Source organism: Lacerta agilis, chromosome 10 (assembly GCF_009819535.1).
Source record: "Lacerta agilis isolate rLacAgi1 chromosome 10, rLacAgi1.pri, whole genome shotgun sequence".
In the NCBI taxonomy this organism is placed as follows: Eukaryota; Metazoa; Chordata; class Lepidosauria; order Squamata; family Lacertidae; genus Lacerta; species Lacerta agilis.
The window spans coordinates 51078413-51103541 of NC_046321.1; the positions used below are offsets into that span (position 1 = coordinate 51078413).

Consider the following 25129-nt stretch of genomic DNA (forward strand, 5'->3'; position numbering starts at 1 on the left):
GAAACGTTACTACGCAAGAAGAACCCCTTTTATAGAAGCTTGTAGTGGCTTAAAAGGTCACACAGAGTGAAGCTGAACAATCTCGGGTCCAATAGGCGCTATACAAATAATCTTACTACAGATAGCTGGGGAATTTCGTGCACATTCTTCACTCTGAACACTTGCTTGTAAAGTGCCAATTTTTCAGGAGATGGAAAGCTTTCAGAACAATTATCTGAATATGCAAAGAGCAACCCCTCCTGCTATTAGAAGGATGTATTTTATCGAACTGGTTGTGTGTTAAGGGTTCACCCGCCCTCTTTTCATATTTTGTAAAGATCCATAAATAATGTTTTTATCATGTGCTTAAGCTATTGTTCATAATATTTAATAGAAAAATGCATACAGATTATAAATATAAATCTTGTTAATCCGATGAGGATAGTGGTGGCTTTTTGTTTCGCTTTTATGGTTGTTTATAAATGACTTAGGTGACTTAGCAAAAGGAGTGGAACCAGGCCCTGCTGTCAAATGCTAGTTCTGACTTGTTTTATGTGAACCAAATATTTGTTATTTCACTGCTGAAAAATTGAAGATTCTTAAGGTGTGCATATATTCCTACGAATAGTAATAACGTTGTTCTTCCTCTCACAATACAACCCATGCTTTTTTTGCTTCCCTCATAAGTATAGAGAAAGTTTTCAAGCTGATGCCATTGTATCTAAACAGGCATTTGAGTAAATTCAGTGTTTCACTTTCTTTTAAACCAAAGGCTGATTGAAATGTTACAGGCACTGCATGCAGGCTGCCAAAAATGACTTCTAGGTGACTATGCTTCATGTGATATTTGAAATGTTCGAAAGCCACTAACCATGTGGTTAGCCGTAATCACAGGGAGTCTCTTTATGCTGGTGCCATGCAGTTCATGTGGCTGGTGGTAGTGGGGTGGGGAGCTTGCGCTGCCAGCGAAATTGTTTTGAGATGCTTAAAGTTGCCACATGGAACGCTGCTGTGCAGAGGTGATTTTTGACAACTTCCATGTGGGACCAAAATGAGAAGTAGAAAATAGGATATTACTAGGGATGGCAAATATTTTATGTGGAAACTAGTAATTGGTGATTCAGGGGGAGGGGATTTGAACCCTATCCAAAAGGGAAAAAAGCTTTTAGAGTTGTACAAATACTGACTTTCCCAACCCTGAGAACATTATTTTCCTTTGGTTCCGTGCCATTTAACCCCTGGGTTGCTGCATTTATCTCCTTGCTGGCTAGTCAGGTATATTATCCCACCCAGTCATGCGGTGAATGGGGATTGTGTCAAAATGTTGCATAGCTACATTTGGTGTGATGATGATGATGACGACGACAACAACAACAACAATTTATTACTTGTACCCTGCCCATCTGACTGGTTGCCCCAGTTACTCTGGGCAGTTGATGCTGCCACTGACGGCAAGTGAAGACAACATAAATAAATAAGTGGGCATTTCCCCAGGGGCTGCTGAAATTTTGCTTGGAAAGAGGAGACATATTTGTTACTATTTGAAAATGTGAGTACTTTTCTCTCAGGGCTGGTGTAATACAGCTCTGTGCTAGACATGCATGGGGACAGGGATTCAGGCCCCTGGATTAGGGCATCCTGTTTGTGCTACGTGAAGTAACACCATACTCCAGTGGATCCATACACATATGGAAGATCCATTGCTGATTATCTTGGGTCATTCACAGATCACTGTGTTGCTCTATGGACCTCTGAACTCTATCTGCCGAAGATGATAGCCTTGCTGTTGTTTCAGGATGAAAGATGTGAGTAAAGAGCCTCTGATTTTCCCAGTGTTGCCTCTGCAATACTACGTAAAATGTAGCATCCAAAGTAGCCCTTACTTCAGCCTTTCAAATATTACTCCTTGAACAAATAGGATGTTAAAATGAATTCAGAAGTTGTTATCCAAGGATAACAGATGATGTAAAAAGAGAACAAAAAGTCTTCATTCGAACTTCATGATAAACCATGGTTTATTTGAGTGGAAATGAGCTACAGTGAGTCCTGGTGTTGACTGCTTCCCTGCCTTCCTCCTCTAGTGCAGCTGCAAGGAGGGATTTTAAGATTTTTCTTTCATTTTTGATTAATCACAGCTTGTAGATGCATTCAGGCCTCACAAACGGTCATTGCTGGCTGGGTTTGTTTGAAAGAAGCCAACTTCAGATTGTTTATGCAAACCGTAGTTAAGGTTTGCTATAGTTTAGGATCGAAATGTAACACTAAATTGGAGTTAATCAAAATTAGAAGTAAAAGCTTGCTTTCTCCTTACAGCTGCTCCAGAGGAGAGGGGAGGTAGACTTTGTCCCTATCATGAGAAATAAAGGAGAGAGTTTACTGACTTCTAATTCTGAGTACATGCAGTTATATTTTAACACTCTGATTTGTCTCTTAAGCTTGGTCTTCTAGTTAAGTAAGTTAAGAAATTAACTTAACATATTTATATGCATATAACATAATTTGAATTGTGACACACATGGGGGGATAGAGAATTTTATAACAAAACCTGAACTTAGCCTACTGAGTCTGTCTCTAGACAACATCCCTATACCATAGCCACAGCCCTCACCAGTCCTGCTCATTGCTATTCTTGAATGTGTTTGCGTGGCTGGAAAGTACTTGTGAACTGTGATAATGCCTCTTGCTTACCTTCATGGAGATTGGAGAGATGTATGGGTGTGACAATGTAGAAGCTTCTGACTTTTGTGTGGCTAGAATGCAATCTACTGTACAAAGGTAGGTGTCACATCTATTGTTCCCTGCCTCACTATTTTTTATAGTCCCACCCACATTTACCTCTGACCCTGCCCATGCCCAGCATATGGTTCCCAGATGTTTTCTCATGAGAGTACATGGCCCTCAGGCTAAAAAAGGTTTGCCTCTCCTGGTTTATATATTTCTGATATTAACTGCTAATACAAAGCTCTGTGTTGTTCGTTGGGTAGTGGAAATTTATATTGAATTTGTGACCCCATGGGTCACAAATAGTGACACTTCCTTTATTTTTGTTAAGCCACATTTAATGTTGACTTGTTCCAGTGTTTCACTGATGCAATTGTATTTTTAAAAGAACATTTAAAAGCCTGATGTGCTAGGATTGGTGCAGTCTTAAGCTGCAATCCTATACTCATTTATTAAACTGTAAATGTCATTGAACACAGTAGCTGCATTTGCACAATCAAATCCAGACCACTCAGCCCCTTTGCTCTGGCTTTGCGTCCCCATTCCCATGAACAGAAGCTGTTAACCATGATAGAACCTGCTGGGGAGGGTTCCTGGTTCACACGTAACAAGAAACTGTGGCTTGCTGTGGCTTCCTGGTTTGTTCCCTGCTCACACAAAGGGGTGAATGAAGTAGGAGCGAAGGGGATGCGTGCAAACACACTAAACTCGTGAATAATTTGGCTCATTAAGTGAGGATTTAATAGTGCAAACTGGGTTTGTGGGAATTAGGGTTACCAAAAGACAGGTACAGAAGGTACTGATCTACCGGACCCACAGCTTGCAAGGCCCCCAGACTGATCTTTCATTTAAAAAAAAAGATCAGTTCTCTGGCCCTTCTAAAAGTTATGAAGCAAAATGTGCAGATACCCTTCTAAGTGATTGCTGTGTGATGACCAAGCCTGGCTATTGTCACCATTCAGTGTTTTTAGTCAGTGAGTGAAATCAGAGCTCTGTTTTTGGGAAACCAGGCAATAGGAATCCCTGTTTTTCCTATAAACCAGGATGCCTCATTCCTGTGGTGCATTCATCTGAGATCAGGTATTCCCTATAAATATTTTTTGCTAATGCTACTACAAGCAAGTGGATGTTAAAGAATCTCCCACTCTGCTCCCCAATGAAAATGCAAAACTCACTCCTAGGTCAGTGGGTATAGAAGTGCAGCCTTGTATTTGGTTTAGGGTTGGCATGAGGGAAGCAGGATTCTTGCGCTTTTTAAGAAGTGTGTGATAGGCAGAAATCTAACAGGTAAAGGTTTTTCTACTATGGAAATACAATTATAGGAAAAGCTTTACTCGTTCACATTCTGTTACACATTTTATGATGCTTGCAACCACTGATTTATTTTGAGGGCTTCAACTCCACCTGCAAAAAAGGACATACATTTACCTACAGCACAAGCATATGCCACATTTTATATAAATCTATGTCCTCTTCTGCAGCTGGACTGGAGATCCCAATTCACATACAGAGTGAACTGGGCCCAAAAAATCCTGTAAGCACCCCTTCTTACAATCTTAATTTTTTGCTAGGGTGTAATCTCCATTGAACACAGTGGAACTTACTTCTGAGTAAATATGCATATAGATTCCAATGTTAAGAGTTTTAATCCAGAAGTATTCCTCAATGAACTCAGCAGAAGATTCTCAGAAGTAAGCAGGTTTAGGATCAGATTGAAGTAAACGAAGAGGACCAGCATAGCACATCAGCATCTTAAAGGGTTTCATATTAGTGTGTTTCTAATTTCCTCTGTTTTGGCACAACTGACTGATCTGGCAAATGGAGACAGGTTGGAACTGCATTATAAGTCTAATAAAAAAACCTAATAAAACTTTATACCTGGCTCACACATCAGCAAGCAAATGGGGAGCATTAGGTAATGTTTGCCATCACATCTCCTGTGTATACCATGTTTTTATTTAAAGGCAAAGCTGATTTATATAATGTGGTATTTATTTAAATGAAAGTTCTATACAATGCATGTCTTTTTCTTATTTTCTAGCAGATAGTGGGCTTGGTTATGTTGGCAAATCCATCAGTTGAAAATTACTGCAAACAATGTAAACCTACACAATGGCAGTTGTAGAAGGGCCCCTTTCCTGTGTTTTTTTGTGGGGGCGGGAGGGTTAAATCATGTGCATCAAACAACACTATCAAATATTTCTAGAAAAGTGCAGACTTCCTTCCAAAGCAGTATGTTGGTACTTCTCTTGAAAATTCATTTCACTGTGGTCACTTGTACTGCACGTTCATTAAAAGTAGTTAAACTATTGAGCCTTTAATTTTAAAAAATCATCTTTTACTGGACCACAGATAAATGCTTTGGAAGAATGAATCATGGTTCCCATTAGGACATTGCTATGTTGATAGCAAACTAACAGTGATAGATGGACTGGCTGCTGAGTGTTAAGGCTTTATTGAACAAAAATGTGTTAGCTAAAGCAGGGCTTGTGCCTTGAACACCCTGAATTTGACCATGAACTTAACTTCTATATGTGTACCAACCATAGACTCACTTTTGTCAAAGGTTTATTCTCAGCCTCTTCTCCCATTAAACGGAAAAGTGCATTTTAAACTCTCCTGAATTTTGGTGCTGCAACCTCAAAAGGAAACTGAAGGTAAAAACCACATGCACAGTGGAAATAGTTTTCCTTAAGCATCTTTGATACCAAAGTTACCAAAAAAGGAAAAATATACAATATAAAGTATAAAACTCTCTGAGTTTTTAAAGAGCTTAATACACATTACCTCAGTAATCCTAATAACTCTTTTAATGTAGGTCAGTATTATTAAATTTGGCAGACTTAGAAACACAACTTCAGCTGACCTTTGGGATAGCTATGAAAGGGGAAAATCTCATAATAATAAGTGAATGTTCATATGACACGTTCACACAATAGAGGGCTGAATTTCTGCTCACGTGCTTTTGGTTCTAGACTTTTAGATGTGTATGGAGCTTGCCCTCAAAATCTGGCTGTTGGGCTAAGGTAGCCTCTTACTCCTTGAGTCCGTTTAATTGTAGGTACTGGAGAGGCCATACAAAAATTTCTAGTGAGGGAATTCAGGAAAATCTGAATTCTAAATCTCATGGGAAGCCCACAAAAATAAATAAATCAGAAAACAGTGTTGTTATCTCTCCTATCCATCCCAAAACGTATGGAGGCAATGGGAATGGTGAGATGACCTTGTACTCTTATCTCTGATATATCCCTCATCATAAGAATAAGACTATTGTGGCAGAGGACTATGTACAGTGAGTGGGGGGGGGGAATTGATCCCCTGCTAAATTTGCCCGTTTGCCCTCTGACGAAGAAATGACCAGTCCATAATTTTAATGGTAGATTTATTGTAGCTGTGAGACACAGAATAACAACAGGAAAACCCCCCAGAAACCCAGAAGACAAAAGTCAGAGATTGATGTGCATTATAATGAGTGAAATTAGTATTTGATCCCTTTGCAAAAGATAACTTAGTACTTGGTGGCAAAACCCTTGTTGGCAATTACAGAGGTCAGATTTTGGTCTCACCTGACCACAACACTTTCACCCAATTCTCCTCTGGGTCATTCAGATGTGCACTGGCAAACTGCAGATGGGCCTGTACATGTGCTGTCTTGAGCAAAGGGACCTTGCGGGCTCTGCAAGATCTCTGTCCTTCATAGCGTAATGTGTTACCAACTGTTTTCTTAGTGACTATGGTCCCAGCTTCCCTGAGATCATTGACAAGTTCCCCCCATGTAGTTCTGGGCTGCTTCATCACCGTTCTCCTGATCATTGCAACTCCACAAGATGAGATCTTGTATGGAGCCCCAGACCGAGGGAGGTTGACAGTTATTTTGTGTTTCTTCCATTTGCGAAATATTGCACCAACTGTTGTCACCTTCTCACCAAGCTGCTTGGCAATAGTCTTGTAGCCCAGTCCAGCCTTGTGGAGGTTTACAATCTTGTCCCTGCCATCTTGGACAGCTCTTTGGTGTTGGTCATGGTGGCTACTTTGGAATCTGCTGGATTGATTGCTTCTGTCGACAGGTGTCTTTTGTACAGGTACTGTAACGAGCTAGGATTACAGGTAAGACCTCTCCCTTACAGCAGGTGCTTCTAATCTTAGCTTGTTACATACAGTGAAGATACCAGGTAGCCTGACATCTGGCTGGTTGATAGGGGATCAAATACTACTCATTATAATGCACATCAATCTCTGACTTTTGTCTTCTGGGTTGCTGGGGTTTTTCCTGTTGTTATTCTGTCTCTCACACCTACAATAAACCTACCATTAAAATTACGGACTGGTCATTTCTTCGTCAGAGGGCAAATGGGCAAATTTAGCAGGGGATCAAATACTTTCCCCCCTCACTGTAAGACTGCCCTTTAGATACATTTAGAAAATTGTAACTAGTGTGAAAAGTTTCAGTTGGGGTGCTGACTTGTGTTAGGTGCTTCAAATTTTATCACACCAGTATGTGATCAGCACTGGCTGCCAGTTTGCTTCTGGGCTGAATTGAAGATATTGATTGGTGTTAACCTTTAAAGACCTTAACAGCTTGGGACCTGCAACCATCAACTTCCATATGAGCCTTCCTGCACATTGGATCATATTCTGATATTCCTGCTCTAGGTCTCTTGACTCTCTGAAATAGAGAATAAAGTAGGGCCTTTTCTGCAGTGGCACCCACAATGTGGAAAGTCTTTTCAAGCAAGCTGCATCAGACTTCTCACTACGTTATTTTAAATGGCTGGTGACAACATGCATCTTTTAAAAGGCCTTCTTTCTGGTATTTTGTTTAATTCTTATGGCTTTTTGTAATGTTTACTGTGGCCTTGTTTATCAAGCTACGGTTTTGATGTATAATTTGGTTGAATTGTTTCCATGACTGGTATTATTATTATTATTATTATTATTATTATTATTATTATTATTACCACTTTGGCTTTTCATTTGAAAAACAGGCAAGATACAAGTTTATAAAATAAATATTAGGACCAGCATATTTCCCCCCTCTATTGTTGGTACTTAAACATTCTGTATTAGAAGTCATGTGTCAGGAAATCATGACTCCTGAAAGCAAAGGGTTAAGCTCTGTGTGTACCAAGCGTGTTGTATAAATATCAAGCTGAATGGAATAGCGGGTGGCTAAGGTAAGCTTTGTTTGTTTAGCATGAACACTTAATTGAAGTAATCATTTTATATAAGTTGGTGTGAGGAAAGTTAAATGTACCTATAGGTTTAATTACTTGGTGTTATTTTATTAGCCTGTAGGGACAAGAAAATAAGTGGAAAATATATATATATTCACACCCATTCTCTTGCAAAGATCCACAGCTAAGTTAGTAAATAAAATTTAAGAAAAAGAGAGATTACAATCCTAGTTCTTGATTCTTTATTTTACTCCAAAACTTTAGAAAGACAAATCCACCAAATAAATATAATCTAAGAAAAAAATGTTTGTTATTTTGAGGAGCATTTAAGCAAGCGGTCTGTGTTGGCAGCTGATTTAAACCAACTGCGGGCTTTCGTTATGTTTCTGAACTGCAGCAGACAGTGATTAGTTTTTAAATGTGGCTTGTCTGGAGGAGATGGCTTCAAACCACCTAGAAGAGGAGATAGGAGGGCAAATGCTAGAGCTCATGGCTCACCCAGGCTAGTTTCCATAGTGCTAAACTTCCATGCACACACAGACCTAGCAGTTAGGCTCATGACCTTTTTCTAAACCAAAACACTATGGGGGTGTTTTTTAGTGGGGCGGGGGGAGAGGGGAGAAATGGAAGAAGGAAAGAAAAAAGATGGGTGAGAAAGAGTGTGGCAAAAATTAGTGGGCCACTTCTTCACCCTACCTGCTTTTGGCTTATTGGTGTTGTAGATGGGACACAACCAGCTGCAATTTCCATAGTGGCTGCAGCACACTGTGGAACAGCTGCACTGTGGCAGTGGTGTCAGTTCATGTAAACCAGGCATAGGCAAACTTGGCCCTCCAGATGTTTTGGGACTACAATTCCCATCATCCCTGACCACTGGTCCTGTTAGCTAGGGATGATGGGAGTTGTAGTACCAAAACATCTGGAGGGCCGAGTTTGCCTATGTCTGATGTAAACAATGCCTTTATACAAGAGCTCAGCCATGTGTGCAGGAGCAGCCCAATATATTTCCTTGGACATTGTAGACAAGCTACCATGACCCCTGAACAGACCCATAGTTTGCTTAAACTAAATACGCAATGATTTTTTTTTCATGCTGTACATGGCAAGGTGTTATATTTTTGAAGGGTAAGCCTATTTGAACAGATTCAGTTGTCTGTGTTCTAGTAACTTCTAGGTTAGTATACTGCAATGTATTGTAGTAACGGCTGACTGTTTGGAAACTACAGCTAGTGCAGAATTCTGAAGCCATATTGCTGAGATCAAAAGGTCTGAACATCCTGCACTAAATCTGGCCTGTGTGCAACGGCTACCAAAAAGTTTCCTGGCTCAATTCAGAGGGCTGGTTTTGGCCTATAAGGACTCCCAAGACCCCAAACATCAAGGATCACCTATTCTCACTTGAATCAGCTTGGACCCTGCAGTCTAAACTTTATCATGTACCTCATCCAAGGGGAAGTACAGAGGGTGGCTACATGAGAGCAGGCTGTTGAACTGGAGGCTCTTTGTCTGTTCTGTGCTTTCTGCAGGTAAACAGGTGGTTCCATCGTTGTCAAATTTTAGGCATTAGGCTAAAAGATTTTTATTTACGTAGGCATTTGGTGATTCCGGGAGCCTCTACTGTAGTGCTAGTCTTTTAATGGGGTGGGGTAGGACTTCTACTTATTGTGTGGCCTGATTAGCATTTTTAGGAATTTTGTTCTTTATGTCATTTTAAATTTGACTTTAAATTGTTTTTATATGTTGGCATTTTTTTGTTGGGTCACTTTGAGACTATTTTTTGTAATGGCAGCTAACAAGTCAAGTAATAATAAATAAAGCCATCCAAATCGGCAGCCATTCCTATGCCTTTAGGTAGCAAATTCTGTAGTTTTGTTTTGTGTGAAGTGGTTCCTTTTGTCTTTTGTTCTTCCTGCACAGTTTCAGTGGAAATCTATACTGAATTATAGTTCTGCTCAAACCTTTCAATTGGTTTAATATTGTTCTTAATGCTCTGCAAATTTGTAGTACTGACTGCCTTAGTTCTCTTGTACTTGTATTGCCTCTATTTATACAATATTTCCAAAGGACTACTTTAGAATTGCAATATATTTTTTCACCTTCGAGATTGCTGTGTTGCAATTTCTTAATAATAGAATTAAAATGTTAAAAACTAACTTTTTGGACGTTTATCAGTATTTATAGGAGGTCTTTTCTGCAAGTTAGAATTGAAGGAATAGAGGTTGAAAATTGGTTAAGCTGATGATGTAGAAATATTACTAGGTAACTCTTCAAAGAACTTTAAGCACACACTAAAGTGGAATGAGATATATAATACAAGGTGGAAATGCAACTTAACACTCTTTCAAAACGCTGACACTTCTGATAGTGGCACATTGTCTTAAAGTTGCAATCTTGACATCTCCCTGACACTGGTGTTACTGCACATTCTCAGGTGAAAGCCGAGGGGCACATTTGAGTTGATACAATGAGGAAGCCTTGTTTCTTTATATAAAATAATAGTACAATGCAGGACTAAAAATTGAAAGTCACAATGTAAGGTTTATATATTTAATTTGTATCTGAAGAATAAAATTTCCTTTAAAAAATATGTATTTTAACATTTTCTCTCATGGAAACCTTATAAACCAATTGCCACGAGATGTAGTGCTGACTTAAAAAAATGGTTAGATAGATAAAAGTCATAGCTCACATGGAAGGGAAGCAGAGTACAAAGGAATTGTGGGGATGCTCTCTTTTGTTCCCACCCCATTGCCATGCAGCTTATTCCCGCTTCCTGTGTGTTCAGGGCAAATATGTGCAGAGGGGTTCCTGCTGTACTCACCCAGTGTTCTAGATTGCAGGGGGAGCCTACACAAGTGCACCCCCAAAATGGTGATCTCCAGGGAAGGGTTGCCTCGATTTGATTATGTCATAGGGCAATCCCTTAACCTTAGTTAACCCTGCCGAGTAGTCAATAAGCAGTAGGTTGGTTGATTCAAGATACACAACCAATGGCTGCTAAAAACCTGCTGGCACCTGTAATCAATTAAACTGTGGCCTGTTCAAATCCCAAGTGGTTATCCTGTGTTGTTGCAACTTCACCATGCCTTGGCCTGATGATAATTAATGAAACAGAAGGGATAGATCAGGCTTCCTCAATCTCGGCCATCCAGATGTTTTGAGACTACAGTTCCCAGCATCCCTGACCACTGGTCCTGCTAGCTAGGGATCATGGGAGTTGTAGGCCAAAAACATCTGGAGGGCCGAGTTTAAGGAAGCCTGGGATAGATTACTCAGTGCTGAAGGCAACTGTTCAGTCCCTGTTTCAGAATTGCTTCAGTTTCCAACCTAATTTTCAAAATCTGCAAATGTTAAACTGGACAGAGTGGTCTTCGCACAATTGATTTTTACTGGGTCACACCACAGAAGTGTGTAATGTACTTAAAATGGTGGTTTTGGACAAGGTCACCTTGCACTTAATTGGTTCTAGAAGTGCAGTAATAAAGCATTGTTTGGGAAACATTTACCAAGACTCCTGACAATACCTTTTTAGATTTAGATGAATTACTTTTAAAACAACTTCTTGCTCATAGTTAAGGAGACTAACAATCTTACTGGAAATGGTAGTTTGCTTCACACAAACTAAAAGCCCTCTTGGCAGTAGAAACACTAGCATTCATCTTCTTGCCTTGGAATTGGTTGCTAATTTTTTTGCCAAACGTTTTAGAGTTAACTCAGCATTGTTAATCTTATGCGATTTTCACAGTTTCTTGCATAGTACTCTTTACACTAGTTTTTTAAAACAAATTATTGTGACTTTATATCCTTTTAAAGAACATTTATAGATCATTAACATAACTGCTATTAAATCACACTTAATCTCCTTAGCTAATGATATTCTAGAGCATACTCTGAGAAAAGAAATTTTCACTGTCAAGGCTGCTTCTATCATAACGGCATACAGGAACACTCCAGAAAGTAAATTATTTTAAAACATCTGTGTCTTAAAAAGCCAGTGGTTCTGTGAAGCTTTGGACTACAGTTACCTCTGATCATTAAAAGTTTGTTTCCATTGTCGTGCTACATGTTATATTATGCAACTTTACAATTAAAGCACAACCTTCATTCCTAAACAAATTTCAGTAATTCCAATTGATTTCAGGGATGCGACGGCATAGTTGCTAAATTGGACAGCTATCTGGTTGTGGTTCCTATGTTCAAAGTTATTAAAGACCTTTAAGAGGAATTTCACTGCAGCAATACAGCCTATTTATTTAATTGAACAGGCTCACAAAGATATAAATCTTCTTTACGAGAACTGCTTTTCTCCAATGAGCTGAAAGGTCATTGTTTAGTGGATTTTAAAATCTATTGAAGTTATATGGCAGACAACTTTTTAGTTGCCTACTGTGATTTGTTGATATTTGCATTTGGTTATGCTTTTCTAAAAAAGTGTTAATTGGGTATGTTTTATCTATAGAAAAAAGATACGTCTGTGTTTGTGTATCATCTAAGTATCTACACAAATTGCTAGTAAACAAAGCCTGCATTCAGAAAATACATATGTTCCATGTAGTAGAGTGATTGTTGTACTTGTGAAGTCTTCCCTAATTGTCAGATCACTCTCTATATCCATCTCTGGGTGAGGCAGCCACCCACTGGGAGACTGCACAGAGATGTAAACAAGTTGCTTCCATCTTTAAAGGTTTGTTGTGTACTGCCTCAACATACTTTTCCCTGCTGGAGTGAGTTTAAACTCACTGGCGTGTTCTTGCTGTAGCAGCAATTCTCTGTGTTCTCTAGCATTTTTTGGCTAGGACACATCTCTGTGTGTATCTCGCTGTAAGCGTGTCAAAACTTGCAAAGAAGGTGTTCAGAAAAGAGCCAGAAACACTTGACAAGTTCGATCTTTGCAAATTCCTATGTGAATTAACCTCACCTCTCTGACTAATGTATGGATCAGAATATATCTGTCCATTGAATTTGGCTCTTCTCAGAATGTGGTGTCGTATTCACCAGTTTAGATAAATCAAAATGCAAAATATGTTCAAAATACATGAACCATCAACAGGTTTGCCAGTCCCTCAGAAGAACAGCTAAAGGCAGGCAATCCCTGTTCTTGTTCCCTTCTTCGGAGGAGCATTTTGATGTTCTGTGCCCCACATAACTTCTTATTATTGCTACATACACAATTGTGTTTGAAATCACTTAGTTGACGAGATGACCTACTACTTATTTTGGAGGGAGGTGGCCTACTAGTCAGCTAGATGCTCCCTAGATCTTTTGTGCTAAATGTGTTTATATAAGTAAGCATATACAATTATTTTTAAGATACATGAATTTAAATACATTAAAAAATAACTTTGCCACTATCTCTTGCTGCAGAGGGAGAAGATGACAAACTGTGACTGTAAAGAGGGCACAGCTTGAAAGAAGTGATATTTTATCCGATTCATTTTTCTGTGTGTAAATAGCATGTGAATATTACTCAATCTGCTGCTTTATATAGGCCAGCTTTCCATCACCGTAATGCACTTTGTAGGAGGTGCATTTGTCTAATAACCTGTAATAGTGCTGGGTTTAATGTTTCTCAAGCCAACAACATGACCACTGTCAGAGGAAACTGAGCAAAACAAAGAAGTCTCTTCTTAAATGTGCATTACCATCTTAGCTATCAATGCTAAACCAAAATGATCCTAACAAAAAAACAGAAACCCACAAAACCACCATGACTTCCTATGCTGTTTTTTTTTTTTTTTAAATAACCCTCGGGGAAAATGCTAGAGTGCATAAATTATGGGATGGCACAACCAGCTACCCATTCAGATTATTGTGATGTGATTTGTCCTGCAGCTGCTTCAAATTAAGAACAGGTGTAGAAGGCAGATTATGCAAATACCTATATTAATGTAATTGTCAAATTGGTGTGTTTATCACTGTGCTTTTAAAGAGTAGACCATACTCTTATTTTAAATGTAAATTAGTTTTATTCTTGAGAGCCACTATTGGATAATGAGCTTATAAATGGGAGGGGGTGTCTTTAAACATCATGAAACTCTTCTGATTTTGACATTGACTTTTCTAGTGATTTGTTTCATAAATGCTGTATAAAAATATTATTTTGTCCCCTCTTGACATTTGATAAGCCTATCTGTGGAGTGTTTGTAAAATTTAGCTTATCAAATCCACTTTTTCTTTGTTTTGTACTTGAGCTTGATTTTCTTTCAAGACTGTAGTTATTGTGGCAAAAATCCCGAAAGGAAACTTTATTTTGATGATTGTGACATTTTCAGCACACACTGTACGTGCCATTAAATGTGTTTTCCTCACACAACCCTTAGTTCTGAGTAGATTTAAGCATTTGTAGAAGTGTATCATTGACAAGTATATGTATTGCATCCTAAAAAGATTTGGCATATAAAAACATGATAGTTTAGGTTTGCATCCATTTTTTGACATCTCTTCTTTAAAGGTATAAATATAGTTACGTGAAACCCTTATATGTGAGTAAAGTTAATTAATCTACAAAATGTTTGCCCTGCAGCAATCAGAACTTGATACCAAACACTTCAAACAGTTCTTCATAGAACAAACATACAAACAATTTCTTTTGAAATGTGTCATAAAACTGTAGCAGAAATTCTGTGTTGCTCAATACTGACTTGGTCACTTTCACTTAGTTCATGATCCTAAGCTCAGCTGTTCATGAACATAGGCAGTGTCATCTGAATTGCTGGCAAAATGCCACAGCTTGTGCTATTACAGTGCAGGAACTTGAACCACTGTGAGTGTTTACTTCCTTAAGTCCAGTGTTAAGGATACTTCCATCATGCTGCCACATGTAGAGAAGAGTTAAATTATATTGCTTGTTGTTTTCTTTTAGTTCTTGCAACAGGAAGGGACAGACAAATTAATACAGCCAAACCAAAAGTAGTAAAGTTTACAAATTGCCTTTTCTAGTGATTTTAGTAAAGTGTCTGACATTATTGCTAGAGTTTTCACTTCCATCATATTATCCCCAAATTACAGGCAGATCTGTGGAAAGCCTTCTTGCTTTGATGGAATCTGATAAGCATTCACCTAGGAACTCTAGCATATTCACTAATGTTCATTGCCTGGCTGTGACAATGTTTAATTCTTGCAATATTTTTGGCAACAAATCAATTTATGTGATCCTGTAGAAACCCACAAGAATATATAACTTATTGATACATTGCAACCATGAATGGAAACATAGCCACAAAAAATGCTGGATGCCTTCACTTGAAGAACAATTAGCAGTTGGGGTGGGGGGCAGTGAAGAATTAACCTTCATAGGGAGCTAGCTGAACTTCAATTTAATTAATTGAATTTCTGCAGAAATCCATTTCAGGGGGTGAGAATTATCTACTGGATTCTTCCAGTGCACTTCACAAATTCCTTTGCCATGAAAAAAGTGGTTATGAAAGCATCCCAGATGCATGAAGTTGTATTGCTGTAAAAAGTTTGATACCTAGAACAAAACAATGATCAATCAAAATTATTTTCTTTTAAGAATAAATAGCACCCTCTGTGATTTTGAAATACCTTCTACATAAGTAAGTAGACTATCATTTTACCACAATTAGTCAGTCAACATCTATAGTATACTGTGCAAACATTCATCAGGTAAGTGATTTGTATATTCATTCTTTGCAAAAATACAGATTATTCCAACAGTAGCATTCCCCCACAATGAGTTGTCTTTCAATTCAGTAATAAAAAAAAGACTTCATCTTAGTGTTTATCCGCCAGCTCCTTCTGTCAGTGAAATATACTAGGTGTGGTTTGGCTGTCAGGATATAAATTTGCATGTAGCGGCAATCAGCTTGCACAGCCATTCAATATGGATACATGCCAAGTTCAGTCAAGGTCTGTGGGTGAACTCATTGTTCCACTGAGATCAGTGGTAAAGTGTCTATTGACTTCAGTGCACTCAGGTTTTCTGTCTGCAATTATTCTTTCTCTGCAACCCATCCTGTTGATGGCTCTGATAACTTTGCATTTTGTATTTTGTCACTTGTGACATTTGCTGGGTTGACATTCAAGGAACGGTGAAGAGCCATTCCTGCAGCAGTCCGTGAGGGAGAGCACAGCGGCAGTGGCAGCCTCCTAAGTAGTGGAGGTGCTGCACTTCTCAGGATGGGACGAGTCCCCCTCTGCCGCCAACGCAGAGCTCCCCCGATCTTACTGTCGCCTTGCCCCATCCTGGTAAATGCAGTTGTGCCATGAGGGTGCTATTGCCACTCTACCCCACCTCCCACCTAGCACTGCTGCTGAGCCATTCTGTTCTTGAAAATTTCCCCAAAATCTTTTGCATTTAAACATATTTGCAACCTTTCATTAGAGTTGCCACCAAAATTTTGCCAAATCATAACTTGAAGTGAATGTAGAGGCATCTCTTCAGGCAAATAATACAAGGAATTTCTAGGGGCACTACAAGAATTTTGAGAAAACCAGCAATATTTATCAGTTTCACACATGCATTGATCTTTCTTTCTTTCTTTCTTTCTTTCTTTCTTCTTTCTTTCTTTCTTTCTTTCAAGGTCTATTCTTTTTTCACAGTCTTGATTTTAGAAACATGGATTTAGAGATATAAAAAAGGGCTACCTTGGAATTTTTTCTCGTAGAATAAAGCTATACATACTGTCAATCTAGTTCAGTGTATTTCAACAAGAAGAACAACAGCTGCTGAAGCTTGTGAGCAATTTTTAAAGCATTAAATTGTGGGATTAGTATAAAAAAGCAAGCCATTAGTGACCTACCAAATTGTAAGGGGTTATGATATACACAGGTCAATAAGGAATGAGTGAACAAGGAAATGAACTTTGTTTTGACCAAGTCCATAGCCACAGGGGACCTGTGCATGTTGTTCCTTCCCTACTAAGCAGTGGGTGCTTATTTTAAATGTTATAAAAGTAAAAGACACTTTAATTTTATATTCATATTAAATTAAATATGAAAATATTAAATTAAATAATTGTGAATGTACTGGGCTATCTTTATTTAGGTTTTGATTGATTTACGTTGATTCACCCTCTTCTCATGACAAAATTCGTACTATGGTCTTGATTTCAACATAGCTGCTTCAGTAGAGTGCACTGAATGTAGCCCGTCATCTGAGTAAGACCATAGCTATTGCCATCATAGTAAGCAAGGAAGAGTCAGGTGAGAAAGTACATGAGAGCAGCATTTAAAAGGCTTGAACCCATTACAACATCATTCTGTCTCGGTCATAATTTCAAACCATCTAATCTTCAACAATGCACTGGCAATTCTTCTTTAAGCATAGCTGATTCTTATCACACTTTAAAAAAGATTTTATCAATCAAGGAAATAAGTCAGAAGGTCTGATTTATTGGTTTTGTCCTATGGCAATCACCAGTGTTTAGTCTTTTTATTTCAGGTTGCTTGCTATTACTGCCCATATTTTGGGTTAGTTGCAGGATGCCCTCTGATAGATTCTTACTTGGCTGTGCATATTTATTTGAATGATGTCTATGAGGTATGTGGGGCACAGAAAGTCCACTGCTGAAACACAATATAACGTGACACTGTGTGTGTGTGTGTGTGTGTGTGTGTGAGAGAGAGAGAGAGAGAGAGAGAGAGAGAGAGAGAGAGAGATTGACTGATTGATTTCCATACCTCCCCATATCTGTTCTTTCATCGGGGCCACTTTGGCAACTAATGGTGATTTAGAATTCTCACCTTTAATTTAAGACTTCAGTCTTATGATTCTCCTCCAAGCACAGGCACCAGCTCTAGGGGGTCAAGGCACTGTGGGCACCCACAATCTTTTTTAGGGGGCTACCCCTGATTGTTGGTGCCAGGAATGGAGCAATGTCAGAATGCCACATGACGTCTTGTTGGGCCCCCTCAAGGTGCTTCAGAATATGGTGCTTCTATCTCCAAGTCTGCTACTAAAGACTTGTGCCACACCATCCTTTCAACCACTATTGTTGGGGTATCGTAATTTATTTTTATTTTTCCTTTTAACCAAAGACCTCCCACCTAATTTCATCCTTACATCAACCCTGTGAGGTAGGTTTGGCTAAGCGATAATAACTGGCTCTAAGGTATAGAAAGTAATAACTGGCTCTAAGGTATAGAAAGTGAGCCTGTGTGTGGTAATTACCCAGTAAGCTGAGTGGAAATTTGAACTGGCCCGTGCCCTACCCCATCCCCACCTTTCTAGCCCAGCATTGTAACAATCACACCACACTGCCTCTCTTTCTGTACCTTAGCGTTCCCTTTTAGGGACTATAAAATAGGCCAGAAGTGTTTCTGAGTTGGGGCATTGTCTATGCAATCTAATTTGTGTGTGTTCCATAAAGACAAAGTTGTATTCCGCAGAGATGCAGGTTTCAAACCCAAGGTTAATTCTGTTTTTCACAGAGCTCAAGAATTGATTTTGCTTTGTTTTGTCCTAAATCTAGTAATCATCAAGAGAGGGTCGGACATTCCCTTGATGTTACGAGAACACTGAAAGTTTTCATTGCTAAGAACACAGTGTCCTTCAGAGTGGATTTGGCCCTTTTCTTTAAATTTATGACAGTAGAGAAAAACAGGGTCAGAGAGCTTTAGCTAGACTATCTCTAATGGCTTAAGGGGTTGTATACAGAATGCTCATAAGTTGCCAGGGGGCTCTCACTACAGCAGGCTTGGAATCAGGCTGGGAGCTCTGGCCCTGCAGTTCCGCCCCCCCCCGGGGGGGTTATCATGTGGCAGTGCTGCAGCAAATAACATGGTAACACCAGTGGGCACTGGGGGGACAGTTTGGTGCCTCAAGAACAAGTGTTGGGCAAAACGGCCAAAGTTGGCTGCCATCTTTTTCTCTCAAAATGCTTATCAGCCTCATGTAGGAAGCCTGAATTTGCAGTTGTGGGTCTAGAGCCAAGATCATCACCATGTTGTGATGTCGCATGCTGTGTGCGAACTTTGGTTCTACACTAAAGCATGTATCAACATGCTTTGCTAGAGAAGCTTTAGGGTCCTGAGCATTATGGTCTTGGTGAGAAATGGTTATTGTTATATCTTGTCTCTGGTGTTCATAGTGTAATGTTAATGAGTGTGAAATGTCGCCAGAAAGAGGTGTGTGTGTGTGTGTGTGTGTGTGTATAAAGGCAAGTCACAGATAAGAACCCATCTGCCCATTTTGCAGTCTAGGGGTGGAACTTTATCCAGACTCTGTTGCCTTACACAGAGATATACCACTTCTGCCTTTTCATATTACTTTATTTCTGGTATGTGTAACTGCATCTTTTCATCCAGAAACAAATGAACAGCAAACGCAATCCTATCCAGAGCATATACCACCGGCACACAATACATTGCTTTGCAGGAAATAGCTGTGTGCCTCAAAAAGACTGGTGTCTGCGTTCTCTGGACTCAAAGATTGAGAGTATTAAGCAAAAGGTTGAAAATTAACTGACATGGTGTGCCACTCTGCCCCACAATTCAGTGGCCAAATTGCCTAGTTTATTAAATTTATGAGATGTTAAAGTAGGAAATGTTGTTATACAGTGGTACCTCGGTTACAAACTCTTCGGGTTACGTGTTTTCAGGTTGCGGACTGCGGGAAACCCGGAAGTACCGGAAAGGGTTACTTCTGGGTTTCACCGCTCACGCATGTGCAGAAGCGCTAAATCACGCTTTGCACATATGCAGAAGCGCCAAATCGCGTTACACGCCTGCGCAGACAGGGCACTGTGGGTTACAAACACTGCGGGTTGTGGATGTGCCTCTGTCACAGATTATGTCCGCAACCCAAGGTTCCACTGTACAAGGAACTGAAAACTGTAGGGAAATTTATATTCTAAAGTATGTTTTCTTCTAGAGGTATACTATGGTTCACCCTTACCCTGCTATGTGTATCTTATCTTAGTGTTCATATTTGAACTCCACCTCAGTTTTACAATATCCACATCCTGCAGTGAATGCTCATATTTATGTTAGTGGACCTTGTGTCTTAAATAACTGGACAAGCCACTATTGCATTGAAAGTTAGTAAAATATGAGGTGTTAAGTTTTTATTTTTATGAACTTGAACAGTCTTAATCTACAATAAATATTAATTTATGGGTCAGTACTACATAAAGGGTGTGAGAGGTATTCCTTCCTACCACCTTTCTAATCCGTACTCAACGAAGTGAGTTTTGAAGAGTCTCCTGGATACCTTTACGAAATCATCTTAAAATTGTGAGGATTGTTTTGATTTTAAGCAAAGTTGCAGCTGCATAGCTATAAAGCAGTCAGTTCCCCTTATTATGACTAGTTCCACAACTTGTACTGTTTTAAATTGCCTGCAATTAGCATATCTCAACCTTATTTTTAGGTTTAAATTGCAGTGTGAGAGTATACTCTCCTCTTAGCTAATTAGTGCTATCAAGGAACAGTAGGTTACCTCATTAGTACCATGTGCATTTAATTAAAGAAGAGAAAATTGGAGTTAACCTCATAGTTAACATTTTCACAGAGTGCTACAGTGCCAACACCTTCAATTGGAGTCACACCCCTGTGTATCTAATTATTCACTGGTGCCAAATAAGGTTAGCAAGGATACCACCATGCTGTTGACAAAATAATTTAGAAGGAAAACCTATTCACTTGTTTCTGACACTGACATCAGGTTTCAGTGGTCTCTTCTAATCCTGATTTTTCAGGCCAGCTTAATAATTTTTGTTGGTTTTGTTCCCCAACAAGTTTGCTTCCGCTCCAGGGGGGAGGGAGTGCAAATTAACTGGGGAAGAAAAAAAGGGGGGGGAATAGCACATCTCTTGCAAATCAAATAAATGACATTTTAATATCAGCAATTCCCTCCAAAGCTTTTCACACCTTTCTGAAAGCCAGAAAATTTTAGATATATGCATAAATGAAATTGTTTACAAATTATGAGAATGAGTGTATCTTCCAAAATGTGGTTTCCACTTTATACTTTGCAGAAGCGGACCCTTTAATTCATATTACAGAAGCAAGGTCAGATTGTGTCGTGAGTGAGTTACCATCTGATGTATGAGCTGTAATTGTGATCACAAACACTAGGTATGCAAAAGTCCCATTTATTCTGATGGGACTGATGGTCATATTAGATACTACAGATTTCATACACGCGTGATGATTGTCCATGTGTTCCATTTCATGTATATTTCCTGGGATACAACAATGGCTTGCAGTTTCCCACTTTGTCTAGGCTGCATGTACAGGCAATGAAATAGACCTGTGTGCGGTTGTCAAAAATGATGAAACTTTTCATACAGAGAAATGCTTTCTTTGTAGAACCTGAACAAGCTGACTTTATGCCATCAAGAATGCAGTCATGGAGGTTTCCTCCTGTAAGGTCCGAGTGGTGGTGTCTCACGAGTAACGAAGCAGGAGCCCAGCCTGTCTGTTTACAGGTTTATTGTGCAAACTATTTACAGTGCAGAGCTACAAACAGAAACATTTTCACCTGGTGTGGGAAAGGCTACAAATACGATACCAGGTGAGCCTCCCCGGGAAGACCTGTTTCATAACCAGGATGCTACTGCTGAAATGGTGGTCCTCTCCCTGATGGTTCATTCATTCAGTGAGAGCACCCAGAGCAACACCTCCAAAGAGGCTCCTTTATGTACAAATAAAGCAATCTTCATGCATGTGTGATATATTATTTGGTGAAAGCAGTTGCTCTTTTCACAACATCAAGACATCATTTAACAAAATTGATATTCCTGGTTTCAGAATACTACAGCAGTATGATACTTCACATGATAATTTTGATTGATTATATACTGCTATTTCCTAATTGCCCATTCACATGTTCTTGCAAGTCACCCCAAAGTTTTCACTAGCCCTGGGTTGTTGTCCCCTCTCCTCCATTTAAGCATACAAATTCATGCTGTGTTGAAAACTTCATTTGAAACCCCCATGAAAGAATGGCTTTCATTAGGGAAGCCCAATTCCAAAACATTTTTTAAAGGATTGTGGAGCTATGGGTGGTTCCATGGACTGTGAATATGGTAGGGCTTTGGTTTAACAATTAAAATTAGTTTACAAAATGCCATTCATGGCCCTTTTGATTATTGATGCCTCCCAACATTTATAATTACTTGATTCTGAATACAAACTTGGTGTGCTGACTTCTAAACAAGACACCATTCCCCTGATAGTTATTCTATGGCAATCTAAGAGAGAAGTGCTTTCCTTCCACCTCCCTTCTTACCTGGCTATGGCAGAGAGGGAGGAATGTTTCTTCTTTTTCTCCTCACTTACCACTTTGCTTCCTGAAATTCTTCTGTAGGAACATCCCAAGGCACTGGAGGTCTTGAGATATGTAACCCCTTGGTGTGTAGTTTACAGGGCACCTGAAGTCTATATTAAGGATGTCAGGTGTCCTGGAGAAATGCAGTTACTGACCCACCATTTTACACCAAACCTCACAATGCTAAGGTTTCGTTAAAGACTGAAGTTGTGAAAATCTTAGTTTTAACTGTTTCCAACAACACCCTAATAAGATAATTGTGCCACAATTTTGTACACTCAGATATGTTGTACCTTTTATAAACATATATATAAAATCATTATATACTGTATTTTCCGGTATATAAGACGACTGGGCGTATAAGACGACCCCCCCCCCCACTTTTCCAGTTAAAATATAGAGTTTGAGATATACTTGACCGCAGATTCTCCACCTGGCGTATAAGACGACCCCTGACTTTTGAGAAGATTTTCCTGGATTAAAAAGTAGTCTTATACGCCAGAATATAAAGTAATATTTATAATGTACCTTTTATAAACATATATATAATCATATTTTATTAAGCTAATGATTCAGAGGAAGGTTGGTATTGTGATTTCTGATTATTTGGATATGTTCATCTTATATCAGAAAACAAGTTGAACAAATTTGATTTTGTTTATCTTCTGCTCTAATACATTTTGTCAACATTTTCCAGACAACTTGTAGGAGAACTTTGTTAGTGTTTAAATGCTACACCGGAGAACCACATTTTAAAGTGTAGGCCTTTCTGTGGTATGATTTCAGTTACTAATAACAGTCATGTGAAACTAATTTCAGTATGTTCCTTATTTACTGACTGGTTCCATGTGATTTTTTATAAGTGAGTTCACTGTTTCATTGGGATTTACATGTGCAGAATTTGCAAGCCATTTTAAAAGAAAGCTTTATTTAAATACTGTTCTTGTGTGGTGGAATAAATCCAAATGCTAGTTTTAATTCATTTTATGGTGCCCATTAAGTAGAAGCCAGGTGTTCTCTGGCAGAATATTAGAGGCAAAAAGGGACCAATATTTCAACAACCTGTTTTAAAGGGGTGTGCATAACACTGTATGTAGAAAAATTGGCAGGTGACCAACGAAAAGAGAAAAGCAATTTTTATATGGCATGGTTCCCTCTTTTTGGTGTTAAAAAAATCAACATATGAGAATGAAACAAGTTGCATTATTAATATGAAATGCATGGTAGTGCAGCGAAAGAGAGAATAGTGGATATTGCATCATATGCATGTTAGTATTTCATAATTGTGTAAATAGATCTTTTCTGTGCGTTTTATTCTGCTACTATAATCTTAACAGAATATCATATGTTCTCACAGTTCCAGACACTTGGTGACTTTTGAATTTCCTTTGCTATATCAGTTTTCTTAAAATGAAAGACTTGAGTTAATAACCACACTCTACTTTATGAAATTAAGATATGTAGCTGCGTAAACTTAAATCACCACATTTTAGGTAGCAAAACAATAGAATTCTTATGGGATAAAGTTGTGAATAAACAGGACCACACTAGATGAAGCCATGTCTCTTAAGTAGCTATTCAAAATAACTTATACTAACAGTTTGAAGAATTCATCTGAAATCTGAAGGAGACCCATTGTGGTGTTTTGTTCCTAAGGGGGGTGGGGATGAAACAGCAATCTTTTGATGGAAACTTAAGAATAAACAGAAATAAAAATTCAGAGTGAGTTCCCCCCCCCCTTCTATTAAATTATGTATACATATGTATACCTGTGCCTTGGCTCATGTGTAGGTGAGATAAATAAATAATTTATCCAAAGCCTCTTTTACTTTTCTGATGTGGCATCCAGCGAGTTGTGCAGATTCTGAACTTTCTGTCCTCCAGTTCTGGAGAAGTTATGCAATTGGTGTGGTTTGTGTCCAAACCAAAGCAGTTTCTGAGATAATAGGTGCTCTGTTGAGATTGCAAGTCAGTCAAATCCAGCCATTGGCAGTGGAGAAAAACAGAAAGACCTGAGATCAGTGTCTCAAGACTTATACTGCCTTGGAGATGCTACTTTACTGACTTTGGCACCATCCACTAGTAGGGACAGGGAATAAATTTGATTTAGTTCACATTTAATTTTGAACTTACCTAATTTGAACTTTTCAAAACAACAAGTGAATTGGAACCCAGCAATCCTTTGAAATTTGTACTTCTCTGGATTTTGCAATGCAATTCTCCAGCCGGGTAAAGTATACAAAAGCCATATCCCAAGGTAAAGGGTGACTATAAATAGCATACTGAAAAGCATCCCATTAAGGAAAATAGCTTTTGCAAAAATATGTGTTTTAGACAAAAATGCATACAGAAATATGTAAAACGCTGATTATTTTTCATGAGGAATTTTTCTAAAATTGCAAATTTATATGGAAATGTGCAGAACTTAAACATGGAAAAATTATAAATTGAGAGAAACCAAAATGAATAGATGTGCTCATCCCTATAAACTAGTGCCTCCTCTACCAGCAACTTGCAGGCTTTCTGGGAGTTACTTATTTCGCTGTGGATGAAGCCTGTTTGGCTGCTGGAAAAGTTGTTTTTGCCAAAATGTGTGTTTTTCAAAGGGTCAGGAATGGCAGTAAGGCAGTATGGAAGTGGTTGGCAACAACATCTTTCCATGCAAAGCCTGCAGGGCATGTTCTGTAGATCTATGGTGTTAGGAGGCTGTTCTAGGAAAGCCCTGCGTATGGCAAGTACCGGTAACAATCCCCTATCATATGGAGATTTATAATATTGGTGCTACCAGCTGTTTGTGCTTTACAGAGTAAAATGGGCCTGTTCAGAGTTGCTTTTACATTGACCTTTATTTGGTTGAGGAAAATAAATTATCTAGTTCATAGATGTCATCTGGGTTACTTGGGCAGGACTGTGAGGGTTGAAGTGTCTCATTTGGGAAGGTAACAATAAGGTTTGGATAATTAATAAATGAAAGGAGGGGGAGGAGGTAGGTTTGTGTGCTGTGCAGACAAGGAGCAATTAC

General features: G+C 38.8%; 1 protein-coding gene across 7 annotated transcripts in view; it reads left to right on the forward strand.

Annotated features, from left to right (window-relative positions):
- Nucleotides 1-25129, forward strand: part of FOXP2 (forkhead box P2) — a 334810-nt gene that overhangs the window by 221250 nt on the left and 88431 nt on the right. Inside the window, exon 2 of one of the 7 annotated variants that reach the window (XM_033163381.1) lies at nucleotides 1707-1784. The exons of the other annotated variants lie outside the window; for them this stretch is intronic. Within the exon in view, the coding sequence (XP_033019272.1) occupies nucleotides 1776-1784 (9 nt within the window). The 5' untranslated portion in view covers nucleotides 1707-1775. The remainder of the gene's footprint in view (nucleotides 1-1706; nucleotides 1785-25129) is intronic. 7 annotated transcript variants of the gene reach the window in all.